The sequence below is a fragment of the Pungitius pungitius genome, chromosome 15 (genome assembly GCF_949316345.1).
Source record: "Pungitius pungitius chromosome 15, fPunPun2.1, whole genome shotgun sequence".
NCBI lineage: Eukaryota > Metazoa > Chordata > Actinopteri > Perciformes > Gasterosteidae > Pungitius > Pungitius pungitius.
Window position 1 is genome coordinate 4,738,583 of NC_084914.1, and position 17,232 is coordinate 4,755,814.

Sequence of the window (17,232 nt, forward strand, 5' to 3'; positions counted from 1 at the left end):
ATATCAACCAAAATCTGTCTTCTCAGAGGAGAACATTTACTAGATATTTTGTTTTTAAATACATTTTTTGATCAATCGTTTTTTTTTTGTATCTTGCCAAATCAGTATGACACCCGCACACGGCTATCAACACCTCTGTCTAAAATGGCTTTTCAGTTGATAGAATTTGATGATATTTCTCCAGGAAGTGCAGTTAGTGAGTGTGCAGTACCTCTGAGAACGCAGGGGCGAGGGGTTTAAGTCATCTCAAATCCACAACGTTGTACAGAAAACTAATGCAACAATGTGTATTGTATTTCTATTTGAAATTTCTTGATAAATCTTCATTGGGGCTTGTTAAAACGGCCTCTCTTGAGACTCCTTGGCGGGGGTTCAAACCTTAAATGTGACACATTGAGGCTGCAGCTCCACTTTCCACCAAGAATCTTAAATAGTCTAATTCATACAAACAATTACACACAGCGTTGTTTTATTTGAGCGTGTGTATTTAATCTGCCAGGAGATGATCTGACCTGAAACCCGAGCGAGTTCCAGAAATACAGTCTGAGTTTTAGCCCTGTGTGTATATGTGTGTCTACGTGGGTATGTGTGTCTGTCTGTGTGTGTGTGTGTGTGTGTGTTAGTGCATCTTGTTACCCACAGGGGCCGCTTTGGAGACATCTCCCACAGGGACTCATTCTAGAGCCGCAGGCGCACAGTGCAGTTTGAGTCAGTAGGGGTCAGCAAATCACTTCAAACTATACACCTACAACGAATCCCATACTGAGGAAGTATTGAAGGTTTCAAATGCATTTTAAAGAACACCGTCACCTCCCGAAAACCGCTTTATGTCAGCTTCTTACTTTTATGATGATATAACAGTACAATGAGGCTCACTCTATGTCCTTTTGGAAATGTCATGTGACTTAGCCTATATTCAAATTGAATATAACTCTTAGTCCCATTCATCCTTGTATACAACCTAGAGGATGCCGGCACACTGCGAATACGGTTCAAAGGTCAAACGGCACGATAGAACATCGTTATTTATGTCTAACTTTAATTAACCGCAACCTTAATTAATTCAGCAAAGCAAAACTACAAAAACAGAACAGTTTTAAATATTTGGTAAAAATCCAGATGGTGGATTTTGTCCTCAATCTGAGCCGGTGAGGTCGGCCATATTGGTCACAAGGGAAAAGCATTCAATGGGAGAGGATGTGACGTTCACTGTCATCGGAAATTATACAACCTGCCGGTGTGAAGAAACTACAGAGCATAATACAAATTACAATGAATAGGACCAATGTCGCTGTTCACTATTTTGTTACAAAGTAAACATGTTAATGGAAAGGGCTGAAATGATCTGTTCATTGATTTGTAAACAGTTGTATGACCCGTAAGGTTTTAAATTAATTTTAAAAAATCAGCATAATCTTTTACATATTTAATTGAGATATCTTCTCTTTTAATCTGCTGAATGTCTTTTGTATTTCAGACCGTTGATGCAAAATAAGTATGATAATAATTGTAAAAAATGACATTTCATCAAACAAACTGTTTTTTTTTAAAGTGCCATTAGCTGACTAACATTAAAGTATTAAATGTCATGTCTAATTAATAGATAACAACATAAATATAACATTCATATTATTATTCAAATATTAGTCATTGTTCATTTAACAAAATTAACGTATATTCAGGTTAAGAAACCAAGGACTTTAAATACGCATAATTTCAGACTTTCTTGCAATAGTTTGTGAATCACAACAAACGTGTGAACGTTAAAAAAATAACATTTACTGAAGAAGAAAAAAGAAGAGGCGCTAGGGAAACCCGGATTTACGAGCCTAACGTGAGACCCTGAACGCGGCGTCATTCCCTCTTTGGCCTCGTCGGTTCCTCGGCTCTGGTCCGGCTATTGTTGTGCGTCTTTCGGAGGATCCCTGACCAGTCGGCGGGCGGTGATTTGTGGATATTGTAACCGGTCTCCTCGCCTCTCGCTCGGCCACGTTAAGCAGCCTTCTGTCCGCTCGGCGGCGCGTCTTTCGCTTTTTTTGGGGGGGGGTTTTGTTTTGTTTTGTTTAAAAGGAATATAAAGCAGCCCAGCGGAGGACTTCGTGGAGAAGTTAATCGGAATGGGACGGACGGAAGACTGAGGTCTCCTTCGATCGGAAGTGCTCCTCTCGGCCCGTTTCCACTCCCCGTGTGGATTGTCGACGTGAAACTCGCCAAAAAAAAAAACAAAAAAAACGTGGGAGTAAAGACAAAAGATCACCGGGCGCATGTAGGCGAGGTGAAACCGGGCACACGTCGCATTTAACAGGTAAGAAGCGCCTCGACAACAACAACACATTTAAAAAAAAAAATGAATTGAGGCGGCGGCGGGGGGGGGAAAGTGTTATTTGGTCTCTGAAGCGCGTGAGCAGGGCCTGGTTAGTTCCTGTGACACTTTGGAGAAAGTTGAGGAAAGCGCGCAGGAGGGTTTCCTCGGCGTGGTGGCTTTTGTTATAAAAACAAAAAAAGGTCTCTTTGACTTCTTCTATCCTTTTGAAGAGAGAAAGGAAACCAACGAGTGAAACGCTTCCCTCCTGGTCGCATTCGCTGCGTCGCTGGGTGTAAATGCCCCGTTTCAGTCATGACATTCGCGCTTTAAATCAAATAATCTCTCTGACGTCTGGAACTTAATTAAAAAAAAAATCCTGATCCCTGATTACTCTCCTTTCCAACCCCATGAAAGCCACCTACTCCTTTCATTCTGCCTCACCCAAACCTCCATCTCTTCTCCCATCAGCCGCTAAAAGGCCTTTATTCTAAGTCTATAAGACATACTACGTTGCAACTAACCTTTTAAAAAAATAAAGCGACCAAAATCTGTTCTTGCGTGCTTTTATTGTGGTGGTGCAAGTCTACTTTCCAGATCGGCACATTCATTCACATTCATTTTAAAGGAGGCTTAAATGATCGCAACGCCGCTCGCAGCGTCGCGTCTTCGTGTCGTCACTGTCCCTCGTCGTCGGGTGCTCACATGCTCCAGTGGCACAGTAATCCCGCTCCACCGGTAATCCCAGACCCAGTTGGCTGGACAGTGATGTCGTTCTCACACACACACACACACAGCTGTAGAGGAGAGGGCTGTTGGCAGAGGGGTGAGGAGCTCTAACAGGTGGTCCTGGCCGAGGTTCAAGGACTTGAGTTTTTACTGGAGGCTTTAAAGACACTCGGGTTCTCCTCAAGTGTCCTCACGCCGCCGACGTGTCTCCGCGGCGTCACAGTTTGATGATTTTTTTTCGGTCCAACGCTGTGGCCACAAGGAGAGGAAAAAAGGAAGAGCTCTCCTTTTTATTGCTTGAAGATGGCCCCCTTTTCTCTCCCTCCCTCTCTCTCTCCCCCGCCATCACTCTGGCCATTGACCGGCACAGCAGGTGGGCCCCAAATGGCATGAATGGCTTCGCTGTGATTGGCAGTGATGGCTGGCTGCCCTGAAGATAAGGCCGAGCTGCGCCTCAGGGAGCGTGCCAAGGCCACCCCCCCTCCCCTCCCCCCGGCACTGGAGTACCACACAGCGCCCCAGCTGGGTGTGGTCACAGTGAATCCGTGATTTTTGACTGTGGTCAGAGGTCAGCGGGAGCAAAAAATAGCCCCCGTGGAACTCGGGGGTTCAAAGACGCCGCGACCACGTCACCATCAGACTGTGAGGTGAACGGAGATCTGATGGCGTGGGAGATGGTCCCACATGGAGTAGTGTGATTGGCGGTTCGAACCCTCTGCTGCCCCATGTGCCACGTCGAAGTGTCCCTGAGCAAACGACACCTGACCCCTAGTTGCTCCCCAGGCAAAATGTACGCCATGGGTTAAAATGCCATGTAAGTCGCTCTTGGATAAAAGCGTCAGCCAAATGACATGTGATGTTCTTGTTGGACCCGCCTTGCATCGGCACCCCCTCCCTGCGGGAGGGGAGGGGGGGGGGTGTCGCCCCTCACAGTCGGAACGCGACCCAGGATTCAAAATGTTGCCGCTTTGGTAACTTCCCACAGTTTACCCCGCAAGCACGACGACCTGCTTGGGTGTGTCGTGTTTTGGAACCCGACGCCCCCCCCCCTTCAAAACACATTTGTGGCTCGACTTTCTGGATCGTATTTCTTTTCCCAACGTTTTCCCCCCTGAATGCTTTTCCAAACAAAGCCCTCTGCCGACACGTAAAGGTGAAGAAAAAAAGTTTCAAACTACTTCATCAATAATGAAGTATCCGTTAAACTAAAATCCAGAGTTGTCGTTAATGAATATACGCCTTTTTCTGTTCAGGAGCGTGCCGTGTGTTCCACGTGACCGCAAAGCGTACACAAGGCAGTGGCTCGAAGGGTCGAAGGTTCACTCCGGAGATGCATCGTATCTGATTAGTCAGGATGGTTTAGCGGGCGTCACGCTGGCTGGCTGGCTGGATGAATGAATGAATGAATGAATTACACGCGCGTCACGGTAGTCAAAGACGTCACAAAGCTTTCACGGAAACCCCCGGCTCCTTTCAGGAGGACGACAATGTCAGTTTTGAAAGTTCCTAGAAAAGGTTCTACTCTACCCCCCCCCCCCCCCCCCTCAAGAAACCCGGGCTTGAGACTTTAGCCAATCGGAGGCCGTTTCAGTTGAGTGACCAAATCACCCCCCCCCCCCCCCCCAGTGAACGTGTGCCGTAAAAAAGCCGGATACGCTGCCGGAAAAGTTGCAATCCAAACATTGGCAACATCTCGCCTGAACTGCGACATTTACGCTCAAGGCAAACAACATCTGTAGAGCGTGTGGGGGGGGGGTTTGCAAAAAGTTTAGTCGCCTACTTGCATCCAAATGACTTCTGACGTGTTACTTCTGCACCTGAAAGCACTTGGCAACCATTTGCACATTACTTGGCTATCTCTGGCCAATTTCTGCATGCTGTTTGTGTTAAAAAATTGAAGAAACACCAGACGGACGGGAGACATCTTGGAAGGGACCGTTAAAAAGTATTTAATAAATGAAAGGGTGTTGTGCTAAAAAGAACATCTCAGCTGAGGAGCCGCTGGTCTCCACAAACCGACAGGCCAAAGGTCAGTCTTACGACCATCCCTAGACCATGTCTGCTATCTACGACCAGCGAACTCCAGAACAATGGCTGCCTACAAGTATTTATACCAGTAAAGGTGTGATAGTCTGAGACCACGCCCCCTGGGAGTGGTCTCCTGGTGAGTTCAATGTAGCTCGGATTTTGAAGGCCTCTCAGTCAATATCAGTTGTGGTGTTATCAAGTGTTACATGAATGCATTTCGGTAGATCCCATTACATTGAATACAATCATAACTGTACATTGACATTATTCTATTGATTACAGTTTCAAAATTACAGTGGTTTTACAACATTCCCATTACTTTATTGAATACATATCCCCAGAATCATGGCTCTGTTTTGTCAATTTATTTTTTAATATCCTACAGAGCCGTCTCCAGAAAACGGCCCCCTCCTTTTGGTACCACCTGCGTTACTGTATATTGAAACGGTCTCGAGTTTGGCCCTTGTGCCATGCTGGGGGTTTCCGCCCCCTCCCCCCCCGCCTTTTGCAGCCTTCTGGACGGCATGGAGGTCGCTACGCTACGTCTGAACTCGTACAAAAACATTACATCTATGAACCCTCGTCTCGGGACGGTATTTGCTGTGTTGGAAGGACGGTTGATCTGAGCTGTCATTTCGTTTGGGTCAATTTTATCGCTCAAGAATGATCCTTCTCTTCCACATGAATGCCCCTCGCTCTTTATTTCTCAGCTCTTCCCTGCTCAAGGAATGACATCGCTCCGCTCAAATGAGTCGTGAGTGAGTGAGTGAATGAGGGAGTGAGTGAGTGAATGAGAGAGTGAGTGCGGGCCCGGCTCGCGAGGCCTGCGGTTCTCCTGCAGGTTGAATTGTAGCTCCCTGATTGACGGTCAGGCCTTTTGGCTCCACCAAACACCCCCCTCCCCCCCCCCCCCCCCCCCCGGGGGGCAGCGTGTCGGTGCCCCTATTAGCATTTGTGCTGCTCTGTGTTAGCATGTGTATGGGACTCAATGGCTCGGGGGGGGTTGTGAGGGCGGCTGAGCACTGTTGGGGGGGGGGCGGGGGGGCACAAGGTGCTTTCTCTTAAGTCCATAACAAAAGGTAGACGAGACGCACAAAAGAATGAACCCAAAAGACTTCCCGGGGGACGATGCCTTGTTGTTGTTGTTGTTGTTGTTCTTCTTCTTCTTCTCGGGGTACAATTGTTGGTGGGTGGTTTCGAGCCTGGATAATACATTGGTTGCATAAAATGTCTTTTAGTTAAAGACTACTCCCCAGTGTCTCCCTCTTTAGAATAGTTTGGGCCCCCGGCGGAAATCCCCACCAAGTATAAACGCCAGAAGAAGACGACGTGCCAAAGAGCCGTTCGGCTGTTTGCCGCTGCACTCGTGGTGCAGCTCGTGCGTCTGGAGGAGCCGCAAAGAAAGTCCCGCGTTACCTAAACCCCGTTGAGCAAGGGAAGCCCTGCGAGGCGGCTGGTTGATAGCGGAGCAGGTGGTGAACTCCTTTTTCCTTCCTTTTTTTGTGTGCTAGACCACAGAATCTTATCATTTTTAAAGCGGGGCCAGATGATGCTCCGGACCTCATTGTGCTCCCCCCCCCCCGAGGTCTGCTAAAACGTGATTCAATGTACGTTACGTTAGTGCACGCCATTTAGCTGGCGCTTTTATCCAAAGCGACTTGCAATAAGTGCATTTCAACCGTGGGGATACGAACAAGAACAAGAAAGTCATCAAATTAGCCGATTTACAACTTGTTAGAGCCATTATAAGTACAATTTAATTGTAATCTCGCAGGGACCAAACTTTTTAAATTGAAATGTTTAAATTATATTCTTGTTAGCTGTCCTAAAATATATTCTGCGTAGCAGCAAGAAAAGTGGTTTTATCTTGTTAAAAACACCACCTCCTTGTTGCTTTGTATTGGTGGCGTTCATTTTAAATCTTTCAACAAATCACGTGACGTCCTCAGTTCGATCCTGGGTTTAGACTCTCTTTCGGGAGCCTTCCGGTGCCAAGGAACCGTTTGCAAATCATTTTTGATTTTTTTTCAATACATTATGCCAGGCTATATTTACATGACTGCATTTGGAAACATTAAATCAAAAAACTACCGTCGCCTGAGGAGAAAAAAAAAGGTATTAAAAGACATATAAAAGCTGCCAGCGCTGATCCCGATGGCTTTGCTCCATTTTTTTTTTTTTATAAAGCAGATTTTGCTCCAGTGTCAGGAGGCCCGGCCGTGTGTGCTTACCGTCGGCGTGGTCATCAGCAGGAGCTTTATCGGGATTAGCCGTCAGGAGCGTTTTGTTTCCGGGATTTGAATCCCCGATGCGCCCTTTTTTTTTTTTTTTTTTTTTTTTTAAACTACTCTGACCCGCTCACACAGTGTTTCTTTTAAACCCGACTTCAGGGTCAGACGCTAAGTGTTCTGGACATGTGGAAAGGTAGCGGTTGGCCTGTAGCGACGGGAAGAGGTCAAAGGTCAGCGTTGGTGTTTATGTTGTCTCCTGCTCGCAGGTTTTGAAACACTTGACCCGCACCTCAGCCAACAAACGCATGTTTACCATGTTATTAAACTACATTCAATCTTTACCTCAAAATAGAATAATAATAATAACTGAGAAAATCCTTCATCTGCTGTTTTTAAACCATAAAAACCCACTTTTCTGTGCAGCGTACATCCGTCTCTCCTTTCAGCTCTTTAAATGTCCCGGTTTCCTTTTATAATAAATCATCTTCATCCATTCCTCTCGCTCTGCTGCCCATTTTGTGCTGCCTCTGCACTTGCTTTCAGCCCCGGAGGGTTTGTTCATGCGAATGAGTCAATACACCATCCGTCCCCAGTCTGTGTATATATATCCATACATTGACCTTTGACCCTGATGAGGTTTAGCTGCAGCCCTGACCTGTGCAAGCTGCCGCCATTCTTTCAGCAGAGATTCAATGAATGGTTTTCATTACCACGGGGTTTAGGTCTATTGAACTACTTGATCAATGCGTGCTTTACAATTCATAGTTTGCTGCAAAGCAAAACTTTGCCTCAAACGGCCAATTTTTTTGGGGGACTGTTGGTTCAGAAAAAAAAAACTCCCGGCTTTGAGTCATGTAAAGCAAAGATATATGTAAATGTGTTCATCAATCACAATATTGTACTAAATCAAAATGCTAAAATATTTAAATGCGTCAAACCTTAATCAGTATTTAAAAGGTAAAAACCTAAACTCTGCCTGTAATGAGACTTTTATAATTTTTTTAAAATATGGAGAGCTTCAGTCCAACAGCTCACATTTACTGTACTAAACCAGGCCTGCGAAATACCACTGATGGCCATTTGGAGCCGTGACGTGACATTTTACTGATGCCGGGATGAGTCATCGGCCGCGGATCAGACGCCGAGTCTCTGCACTCGGAAAGATACAAAGAGGCCAAAGGTCACAGGAAAGAACAAACAAATTAACGGAGGACACGGACCCTGTTACACACGCTTTAAGTGACGTGCTTTCAGTCTCCTGTACAGTGGGACTCGTTGATGGGTGAGCTCTGGGGGGGGGGGCTTTTTTGGCCCCTCACAGATCCGCGCCAGTGAACGTGTGATCACAGGGGGGGGAGCTGACATGGCCACGGGCTCGATCAGGATCCAGTTTCTAGCCCTGCTGGCTTGACGGGCTTTTGTTCGGACTTGTGAGGTCATGCGTTTTTTTTTTTGTTGCATGCAGTCTTTTCTGCATGGGCGGGTTTGTGCCGAGACCACCCAGAGCAGAACCCCCCCCCCACTCCCCCCCCCCCGACCAGCACGTACCAGGGCGTGATCGTTTCTCTCCACGCTGGTGACTCCGCCTTTCCACTGCAAAGCATGGACTCCTGACTCTATGGTTCTTCCCCCCCCCCCCCTCCCCCCCCCCCTGCAGGCTTGACGATGGGTTGTGTCAGGAGTAAAGAGGACAAGGGCCCGGCGCTCAAGTACCGGCCCGACAACTCCACGCCGGTCAACTCCCACCTGGGCCTCTACGGGCCCGACCCCACCCTGATGGGCCACTCGCCCGCCATGAAGACGCACAACAACAGCTACAACAGCCACGCCGCCGCCGCCGCCCTCACGCCCTTCGGCGGGGCGTCTTCAATCATGACGCCGTTTGGCGGGGCCTCCACCTCCTTCACCTCCGTGGCCGTGAGCAGCCCCTTCCCCGGGGTCATCACAGGTCAGACTCGGGTTATTCTCTTATAATGTATGAATCAGTGAGCAACTTTAGAATAAACTCTGCCGAACCTTTTGTGTGACGAGCAGCGAGATGTTACGTAAATATAGACGTTGGAGATGAGTCGGTCAGAGAGAAGTCATTCATGTTTGCATCAGCACTCCTAATCTGAAGGGCCTATGGATGATGGATTTGTTGGTAAATTCATGTGTTTCTGAAAAACATGTTTAAATAGGAAATATCGTAAAAGTCATATTTTGCTGATGCGTTTTCATTTGAAGTGCAACATTTCAGGACGGAGCAGGGTGGGATTAAAGGAACCTGTGGGATTAACCAACCATCCGAGCACTCTTGTTTCAGGCGGCGTCACATTTTTCGTGGCGCTGTACGACTACGAAGCGAGGACATCGGACGATCTGTCGTTCAAAAAAGGGGACCGCTTCCAGATTATCAACAACACGTGAGTGCATCTGCTGTGCGGGGCCGACTCCTGCTGTGTGTGTGTGTGTGTGTGTGTGTGTGTGTGTGCGCGCTTTAATCCCTCATTGTACTCTGGTCTGAAAGGGGCCAGAAATCTCTCCGGGTTAATGTGTTCCTCTAATGGCCCATCTGCTAAAGTCGCCACAGAGCATTCCTCTCAGGTTAGGGCCTTTGACGCTTGGGTTTTGGGCATAAAAAACGCCCTCATTTATTAGAATGAGGTCGATGCACGTATTTAAATAGATGAATTTGACACAATTTGACCTCGACAAAGCATCGATAACATGCCCGAAGGGCGAACTCACTGATTTACTAAATGGTATTCATGGGGTGCCACATCCCTACTGTACAAGGAGCTCAAATCGGGCAGAGCTCCGAAACGCTCCTCAGCGTTTGCGTTGATGGAAACGTGCTTTCAGGGAGGAGGTGGCAGGAGGACAGAATCCTGCTCCTGCTGTTACTCAGAATACAAATGCATCAAAGATAAATGCTTGTATAGATTAAGATTATAATGTATTACAGCCGTGGGAACTGTCGCACGCTATAACAAAAGATAAACTCTGCGTAGCCGATCCTTGAACCTCGTGAGTTGTTATGAAATGCTTCATGATGCTTCATCACACTGTTTATAACTCATAAGTCATGTATTTCTGACTGCTGTCCTAAGAAGAGTTTATTTAGTTTATAAGAACTGTACTAGAGTGCTACTGGGAGTGTTGGGAGGAAATGTTGTACTTTTCATGTTGGTTTATGTCCGAAAGCTGCAGCCACCGGAAACTATATGAATATGCAATATTTAACTTTGAAATACACACACGACCGGCTTATGTAGCCTCCGCGAGGGTCTGACTTGTAATCCTCTCCTGCAGGGAGGGCGACTGGTGGGAGGCTCGCTCCATCAACACCGGGGAGAAGGGCTACATCCCCAGCAACTACGTGGCTCCAGCCGACTCCATACAGGCCGAAGAGTGAGAGCTCGTCACCCCCCCTCTCTCCCCTCCCGACGGGGTTCCTTTCGCTCCCGTTTCCCTTCTTGGCGTCCGGGGGGCTGCTGTTGATCCTGCAGCTCCGTCGCTTCTCCTTCCGATGGAGAGGGAACGCTGATGCGTTCTGGCGTCGTGACAAACCCGTCGTGTAGCGACAGGCGGAGGAGTCCAAACAAAGGGAGTCGAGGACGTTGGCGCTGTGGTTCGTCCGGTGTGACGGGAACTGCACTAGTTTCTCATTGGCCGACGGCCATTTTAGTAACAGCAGTTGTTTAGCCTGTCCGACGGAGTCAAAGGAAACTGATCAACGCGTGATTTACTCTCAATCTAAAAAATCGGGGGATGATGAGAAGAGAAGCGAGATTTCTTATTGTTTACAGCTTTGGGCTCATGTTTTATTTATTTGCAATAGTAGCTTGTTTATAAGCTAAAGACATATCGCCTGGAGCAAAGTTGAAGCATTTGTTAGTGTTGCATGGTAAACATTTAGATATTTAGACTTCATTTCAAGCTTTTTAATCCTCCGTCAGACTGAAGTTAACCACAAATGCGAAAATTATATGACGAGGACATTCAATGTAACCTGAAATACGTTTTCTTTTTCCCGCCCCACTGTTTTTGATGCTGAGAATGAGCGTCTTACAGGCCGGAACTAAATCTTGCGCCTTATTGACATTGCATTGAAGTCCTGGCTGTGCGACGCATCGCTCCCGAGGTCTCGTCCTGCGTCTCCGTGTCCGACGGCCTGTCTCTCTCTCTTTGTGCAGATGGTACTTTGGTAAAATGGGCCGCAAAGACGCTGAGCGGCTCCTGCTGCTTCCTGGGAACCAGCGGGGGACTTTCCTGGCAAGAGAGAGCGAGACCACCAAAGGTCAGAGGTTTCTCCCTCTCCTTCTCCCCTTATTCATGCTTGTGGGAACTTTTATCACGGCTATATTTCACTCTTTAGAGTTTCTTTGTGTAGGTTAAAATCCAAAAGTGTTTTTTCACATTCTGATAACTTCTAAATTGCTGCCCTAAGGTGCCTACTCGCTGTCCATCCGGGACTGGGACGAGGTGAAGGGAGACAACGTCAAACACTACAAGATCCGAAAGCTGGACAGCGGCGGTTATTACATCACCACTCGGGCCCAGTTTGAGGCCCTGCAGAAGCTGGTGAAACACTACACAGGTATGCAGCCATTTTTGTGCGAGGAGCGACTGTGTGAATGTGACTGGTTCTGTGTGTGTTCGCTGTATTTTGGTCCGATTGTTAATGCGTTGCTGTTGTCTTGTGGCAATGTGGATTCACTTACAGTTTAAATGAATGCAAGAAAGATAATTTACCCCTAAATCTCAAGTTCCACTCTTAACTGGCCTCAAGGGGACCACAGTAGACGTTGACTCTGTTGTGTTTCCCCCGTGCAGAGCATTCAGACGGCCTGTGCTACCGGCTGACCAGCGTGTGCCCCACGGTGAAGCCTCAGACTCAGGGACTGGCTAAAGATGCCTGGGAGATCCCCCGAGAGTCACTCCGACTCGAACTCAAACTTGGCCAGGGCTGCTTCGGAGAAGTCTGGATGGGTAAGAGACTTTCCAGTAGGGACCTCTTTTGCCTTTGCAATTGAAGCTATTTTTCTTCAACGTTTTGAATGCCCACGTACAGAATTGTTGACGATCCGAATCCAAACGATTCGGTAAAGTGTGCTCGCACCGCCGTTAGGGCTCGCTCAGAGACCACCGCGTCCGCTGTACATTATTCAGAACGAATGTAAAAGAAAACCAGTGAATGTATACCGACAGAAGACAACCAAAGTTCCCTCAGCTGGCGCTGCGTTCACTAATCACAGGTCGCCTCCCACGCTCCAGCTCCTCGGGCCCGCGTGTGAGGCGGCGGCCTCTTCCACTCCCTTCTTTCATCGAGCCTGGCCCCGCAGCAAGCCTCGACCCGCCGTCCTCCCCCTCTGCGTCACGCACACACGCACGCACACACACACACACACACACCGCCACGTGCTGTAGATGCCTTTTGTACGTGACGTCACTTCCTGAGGCCTCCTGCCCACTACGCGGTATCATCGCTCTTCTTTGTCCTCTCGGGCCGGTGCTTGTTTGCTCGGTGCGACTCATTCATCAAGGTCAGCCGCGTGAGGGGGTGGCACATTGTACGCAGGCAGGGCGTGAGTAAGTGGCTCTCCTCCAGGAAGTGCCTGAGCATTTCAGCGCCGCGTTCTTTCTCCCCCCCCCCCCCCCCCGAGCTGCTCTTCCCACACAGATGTCTGGCCCTGATTGTAGGACCGTCTTTCACTTAAAGCGGTTCAAATGGCCTTCGGGGGTTTTTAGTCGCTTAATAAACTGGATCCATGGTTTCGTCTTCCCCGTGGGCTGATGCAGGCACGTGGAACGGCACCACCAAGGTAGCGATCAAGACCCTGAAGCCGGGCACCATGTCTCCGGAGGCCTTCCTGCAGGAGGCCCAGATCATGAAGAAACTGCGACACGACAAACTGGTGCCTCTCTATGCCGTGGTGTCGGAGGAGCCCATCTACATCGTGACCGAGTTCATGGGCAAAGGTAAGGAGAGGCGACCCGAGGAAACGCGCGCTCCGCAGCGCTGTCCGGTGATGTGTGAAACGACGTGTGGATTCCTCTCGACAGGTAGTCTCCTGGACTTCCTGAAGGAGGGAGATGGTCGATATCTGAAGCTGCCCCAGCTGGTGGACATGGCTGCACAGGTAGGATCGAATACACACCGCGGGCCCTTGGCCCCTGACCCGGTTTCACGATGGGAGGATTCCCCTGCATCGGTCGATGATGCTCTCCGTCTGTCGTCTTTATTTAATATCTTCGCAGACATTTCTCCTGTGGGTGCCTCCACTCGTTCTCCGCTGCCTAACTGGCACTGTAGCACTTAAACCGTTATCATCAGAGGACACTTAAGCGCCCCGGTTCAGTCACCTGCCCTCATCTCCTCTTAATTTTGCCTCCCCCGGGGGGGCTCCCTCTCCTCCTCACTCAGCTTGAGAACTCGAACCGAGTCGAAGTCCCCTGCAGACGCCTTGGAGGGGGTTGACAGCCAGGGAAATAGTTGTGGTTGTAAATCCACTTGATCTCTTTTGAATGACATATTATTTCTTCCCGCATTAATATCTGGGTCAAATTGTATATTTTGTAAGATGACTAATTCCTTTTGTAGTTTATACTGAAAAAAGTAGTATTTGATCTCAATCATCTCCATTTGCTAAATTCTCAAATAATTTGTCTGATGCTATTTACCCCCCCCCCCCCCCCCCCATCCCATCCCCCCACCCCCCCGTCTGTCCATCGGTTTGCTCCAATCTGCCGTCAGATCGCAGATGGCATGGCCTTCATCGAGAGGATGAACTACATCCACAGGGACCTGAGAGCTGCCAACATCCTGGTGGCTGATAACCTGGTGTGCAAGATCGCCGACTTCGGCCTGGCGCGGCTCATCGAGGACAACGAGTACACCGCCAGACAAGGTGTGTGTGTGTGTGTGTGTGTGTGTGTGTGTGTGTGTGTGTGTGTGTGTGTGTGTGTGTGTGTGTGTGTGTGTGTGTGTGTGTGTGTGTGTGTGTGTGTGTGTGTGTGTGTGTGTGTGTGTGTTACTCTGAGAAACGGGCACTTGAATGTTTCAGCATGCTGTTGACTGCCGTTTGTTCTGCTGTTTACGTTTACAATACCGTATTTGAACTGAGGTGCAACAACGCGGGCCGCGTTTTTTTTCATTTATCAATCAGTTAGTGGATCGACAGAAGATTGGACAAATTGAACTCGATAACCTTCTTGTTTTATACAGGATGTAGTTTGGACTGACCACAGCGTAAACACTCACGACAATCAGCGTAGTGTTTAAAGTGAGACGGTTGCAGTTCAATCACTGATCAGAAAAATTGTGACCCAATTTGATTTTTCCTTCCGCTCTTTTTTTTTTTTTTTTCCCAGGTGCTAAATTTCCCATCAAGTGGACGGCGCCCGAGGCGGCTCTGTACGGCCGCTTCACCATCAAATCGGACGTCTGGTCGTTCGGTATCCTGCTGACCGAACTGGTGACCAAGGGCCGAGTGCCGTACCCAGGTACCCAGAGATGTGCATTCTTTCATTGCTCTTTCAGTCTGGTTTTCTCCATTTCTGGGTTTTAAAGTCGCTCATATTTGCTCATAACATTTGAATGGCATCGTTGTAACACAGAAAAAGCGAATGTATGGCTATAAATAGCTTTAAGATGAGTCAACAGGGCTGTCAGGGCATGGGAAAAAGAAGCTCTCGCTCTCTCACACTCGATCTCGCCTGCCGCCTCGTTTCTGCCCCCTCCTGGTTGAGGGCAGCGCTGCACCGGGTCTGCTGTCGCTTGCCTGGCACCATCTGGATCTCGTGGGCCTTTCTTGGTTTCAGTGTAAACCTTTTGCTCAGATTTTTCACCCCTGGAGCCCTTTTCCCCCCCCCCCCTCTTTCCTAGAAATTGCTCAATGAGTCATCAGACCCTTTTGCTCCTCTCGTCCCGCTGTGCTGCAGTCTTTTTTTGGGGAACTCTATTTCCGTTCTCTTCTTTTAAGACGTAAAAGCAGTGTGATACAGGTATACCAGGACCACCTGCAGTGCACAGGGACGCATCATCTTTTCTTCTATTTTAGCCTGTGTTCAGAAGACTAAATGACAGGCATGTTATTAGAGGTATAAATCACACTAACACCTCAGCATCCAACATGCCGCCGCTTCCTGGGTCTCAGCAGTTGCTCCCGGGTCCTTCCCCCCCCCCCCGAGTGTGTGATAATCTGATCCCCCACTCTTCCACAGAGAGATGCACGGGGAGGGGGCCTGGGGGGGGGGGTGGGGGGATGCAGTTGTGACCATTCCGCGTGCTCTGTGTCATAACCTCTTTTTAGCTGCAGTCGAGCTCCCCGGGGGGGGCTTCAGGGCCGTGTCAGAGGGTTCAGCCGCTCTGTCTTGGGAGGGAGTCCACGACTAGGAGGGAAGGAACAGGGCACAAGATGACGTTTTTCAAAATGTTGTGTGATCTATAGAGTGCTGTAGCCAAAGTACTTTGAAGTATTTTTAACTTAATGACATTTTAGTTCAATTACCTACTCGTTTTTTGCTACGTCTCGTCATCTTTTTTCCTTAAAACAGTGCATTGTGAGGCTTTTTTTTACCTCCTCAGCTCTTATAATTAACATTCTACCTTTGTTCTTTCAAAAAAAAGGTTATTTTGCTTTTAGAAAGACTCCCTTTTTGAGTAAAATGCTGTCCGATTGCAGTCCTTTTGAAGCACATTTCCCTGTTTGTCTCTTGCAGGTATGGTGAACCGAGAGGTGCTGGAGCAGGTCGAACGGGGCTACCGCATGCCGGGCCCCCAGGGGTGCCCCGAGTCCCTCCACGAGATGATGAGGCTGTGCTGGAAGAAGGAGCCGGACGAAAGGCCGACCTTCGAATACATCCAGTCGTTTTTGGAAGACTACTTCACAGCCACGGAGCCATTGTACCAGCCAGGAGACAACCTCTAGGGTGGGGGGGGGGAGCAGGGGAGCATCAGTGGAGAGCTTGGGACAACGGAGAACTTCAACATTGGAGGGGGGGTGGGGAGATAAAGAGGTTTTTATGCTACAAGCAAGTCTGCAGACACACCAGTGTGGACATGTTGTTCCTAGAGAAGGAAAGAACATGTCTTCGTCCCCCGGGGACAAATGTGTCCAACTGTTCAGATTAATGCTGGTGTGGTCAACTCTGGGAACCCAGATATCTCGTATGAACACTGTGATGAAAATAAGCAGGATCGTCTTCTGATTTAAAATCAGTGGCTTCTTACAGATTTTGATTTCCACATTTACATTTTTTTTTTTTTTTTAAATGATACATTTCCCCTTTTTACTCCATTTCCCCTTCTTTCATTTTGTTTCACACGCAGCTCTTCGCTATCTTTCGTATGTGCGAGTGTAGGTTCGACAGGTTGTGCTTCAGAAGAGGTGGAATGGTGAGGCGTTTGATGGAGAAGGTGTGAGGTGAATGTACCGAGAGGTCGATGCAGATGTACAGAACGTATGTGCAGAAAGGTGTATTTTTGCGATCAGGTGGGTGAATGGATAAAAATTGGGAAGGCCGCGTTAAACAATTGTACAAATTATATTTAACACGGTCACTTGAATGGCAAACTACGACGATTTTATTATATATATTTTTTTGTTTTATTTAAACAGGGACTTGAAATCATTGAGAGGTATTTTGATCATGCAAAAAAAAAAAAACGTTTTCCTGTTTAACATTTTATAAATGTTTTGACATTTCAGCTGTGAAAAAGAGAACTTAGCATCTTGTCTTTTTGTTTGGTGCACATTTCTGAATGCTGTAACACATTTTTTCCCTCATGTCACACACATCTACACCGTTTTAACATTGCAGAACCTGATGAGTTAAATTGTGTACACATGACGTTGTGTAAATCATAGTCGTAGTTGTCTTTCTGTTATCACAGCAAGCCATGAAGTAACGCTGGTTCAGCATCCTTAGTTTAAAAAAACAACAACAACAACAACA

The 17,232-nt window shown here is 47.9% G+C and overlaps 1 protein-coding gene across 1 annotated transcript; it reads left to right on the forward strand.

The window, feature by feature from the left end:
- The first annotated feature begins 1,848 nt into the window (after positions 1–1,848).
- yes1 (YES proto-oncogene 1, Src family tyrosine kinase) lies at positions 1,849–17,231 on the forward strand. Its single transcript, XM_037457156.2, has 12 exons — positions 1,849–2,305; positions 8,948–9,238; positions 9,596–9,695; positions 10,585–10,683; positions 11,469–11,572; positions 11,723–11,872; positions 12,109–12,264; positions 13,075–13,254; positions 13,339–13,415; positions 14,030–14,183; positions 14,647–14,778; positions 15,997–17,231. The coding sequence occupies exons 2-12, from the start codon at positions 8,956–8,958 to the stop codon at positions 16,203–16,205; spliced, it is 1,644 nt and encodes a 547-aa protein (XP_037313053.2). The 5' UTR covers positions 1,849–2,305; positions 8,948–8,955; the 3' UTR covers positions 16,206–17,231.
- Position 17,232: the final 1 nt, after the last annotated feature.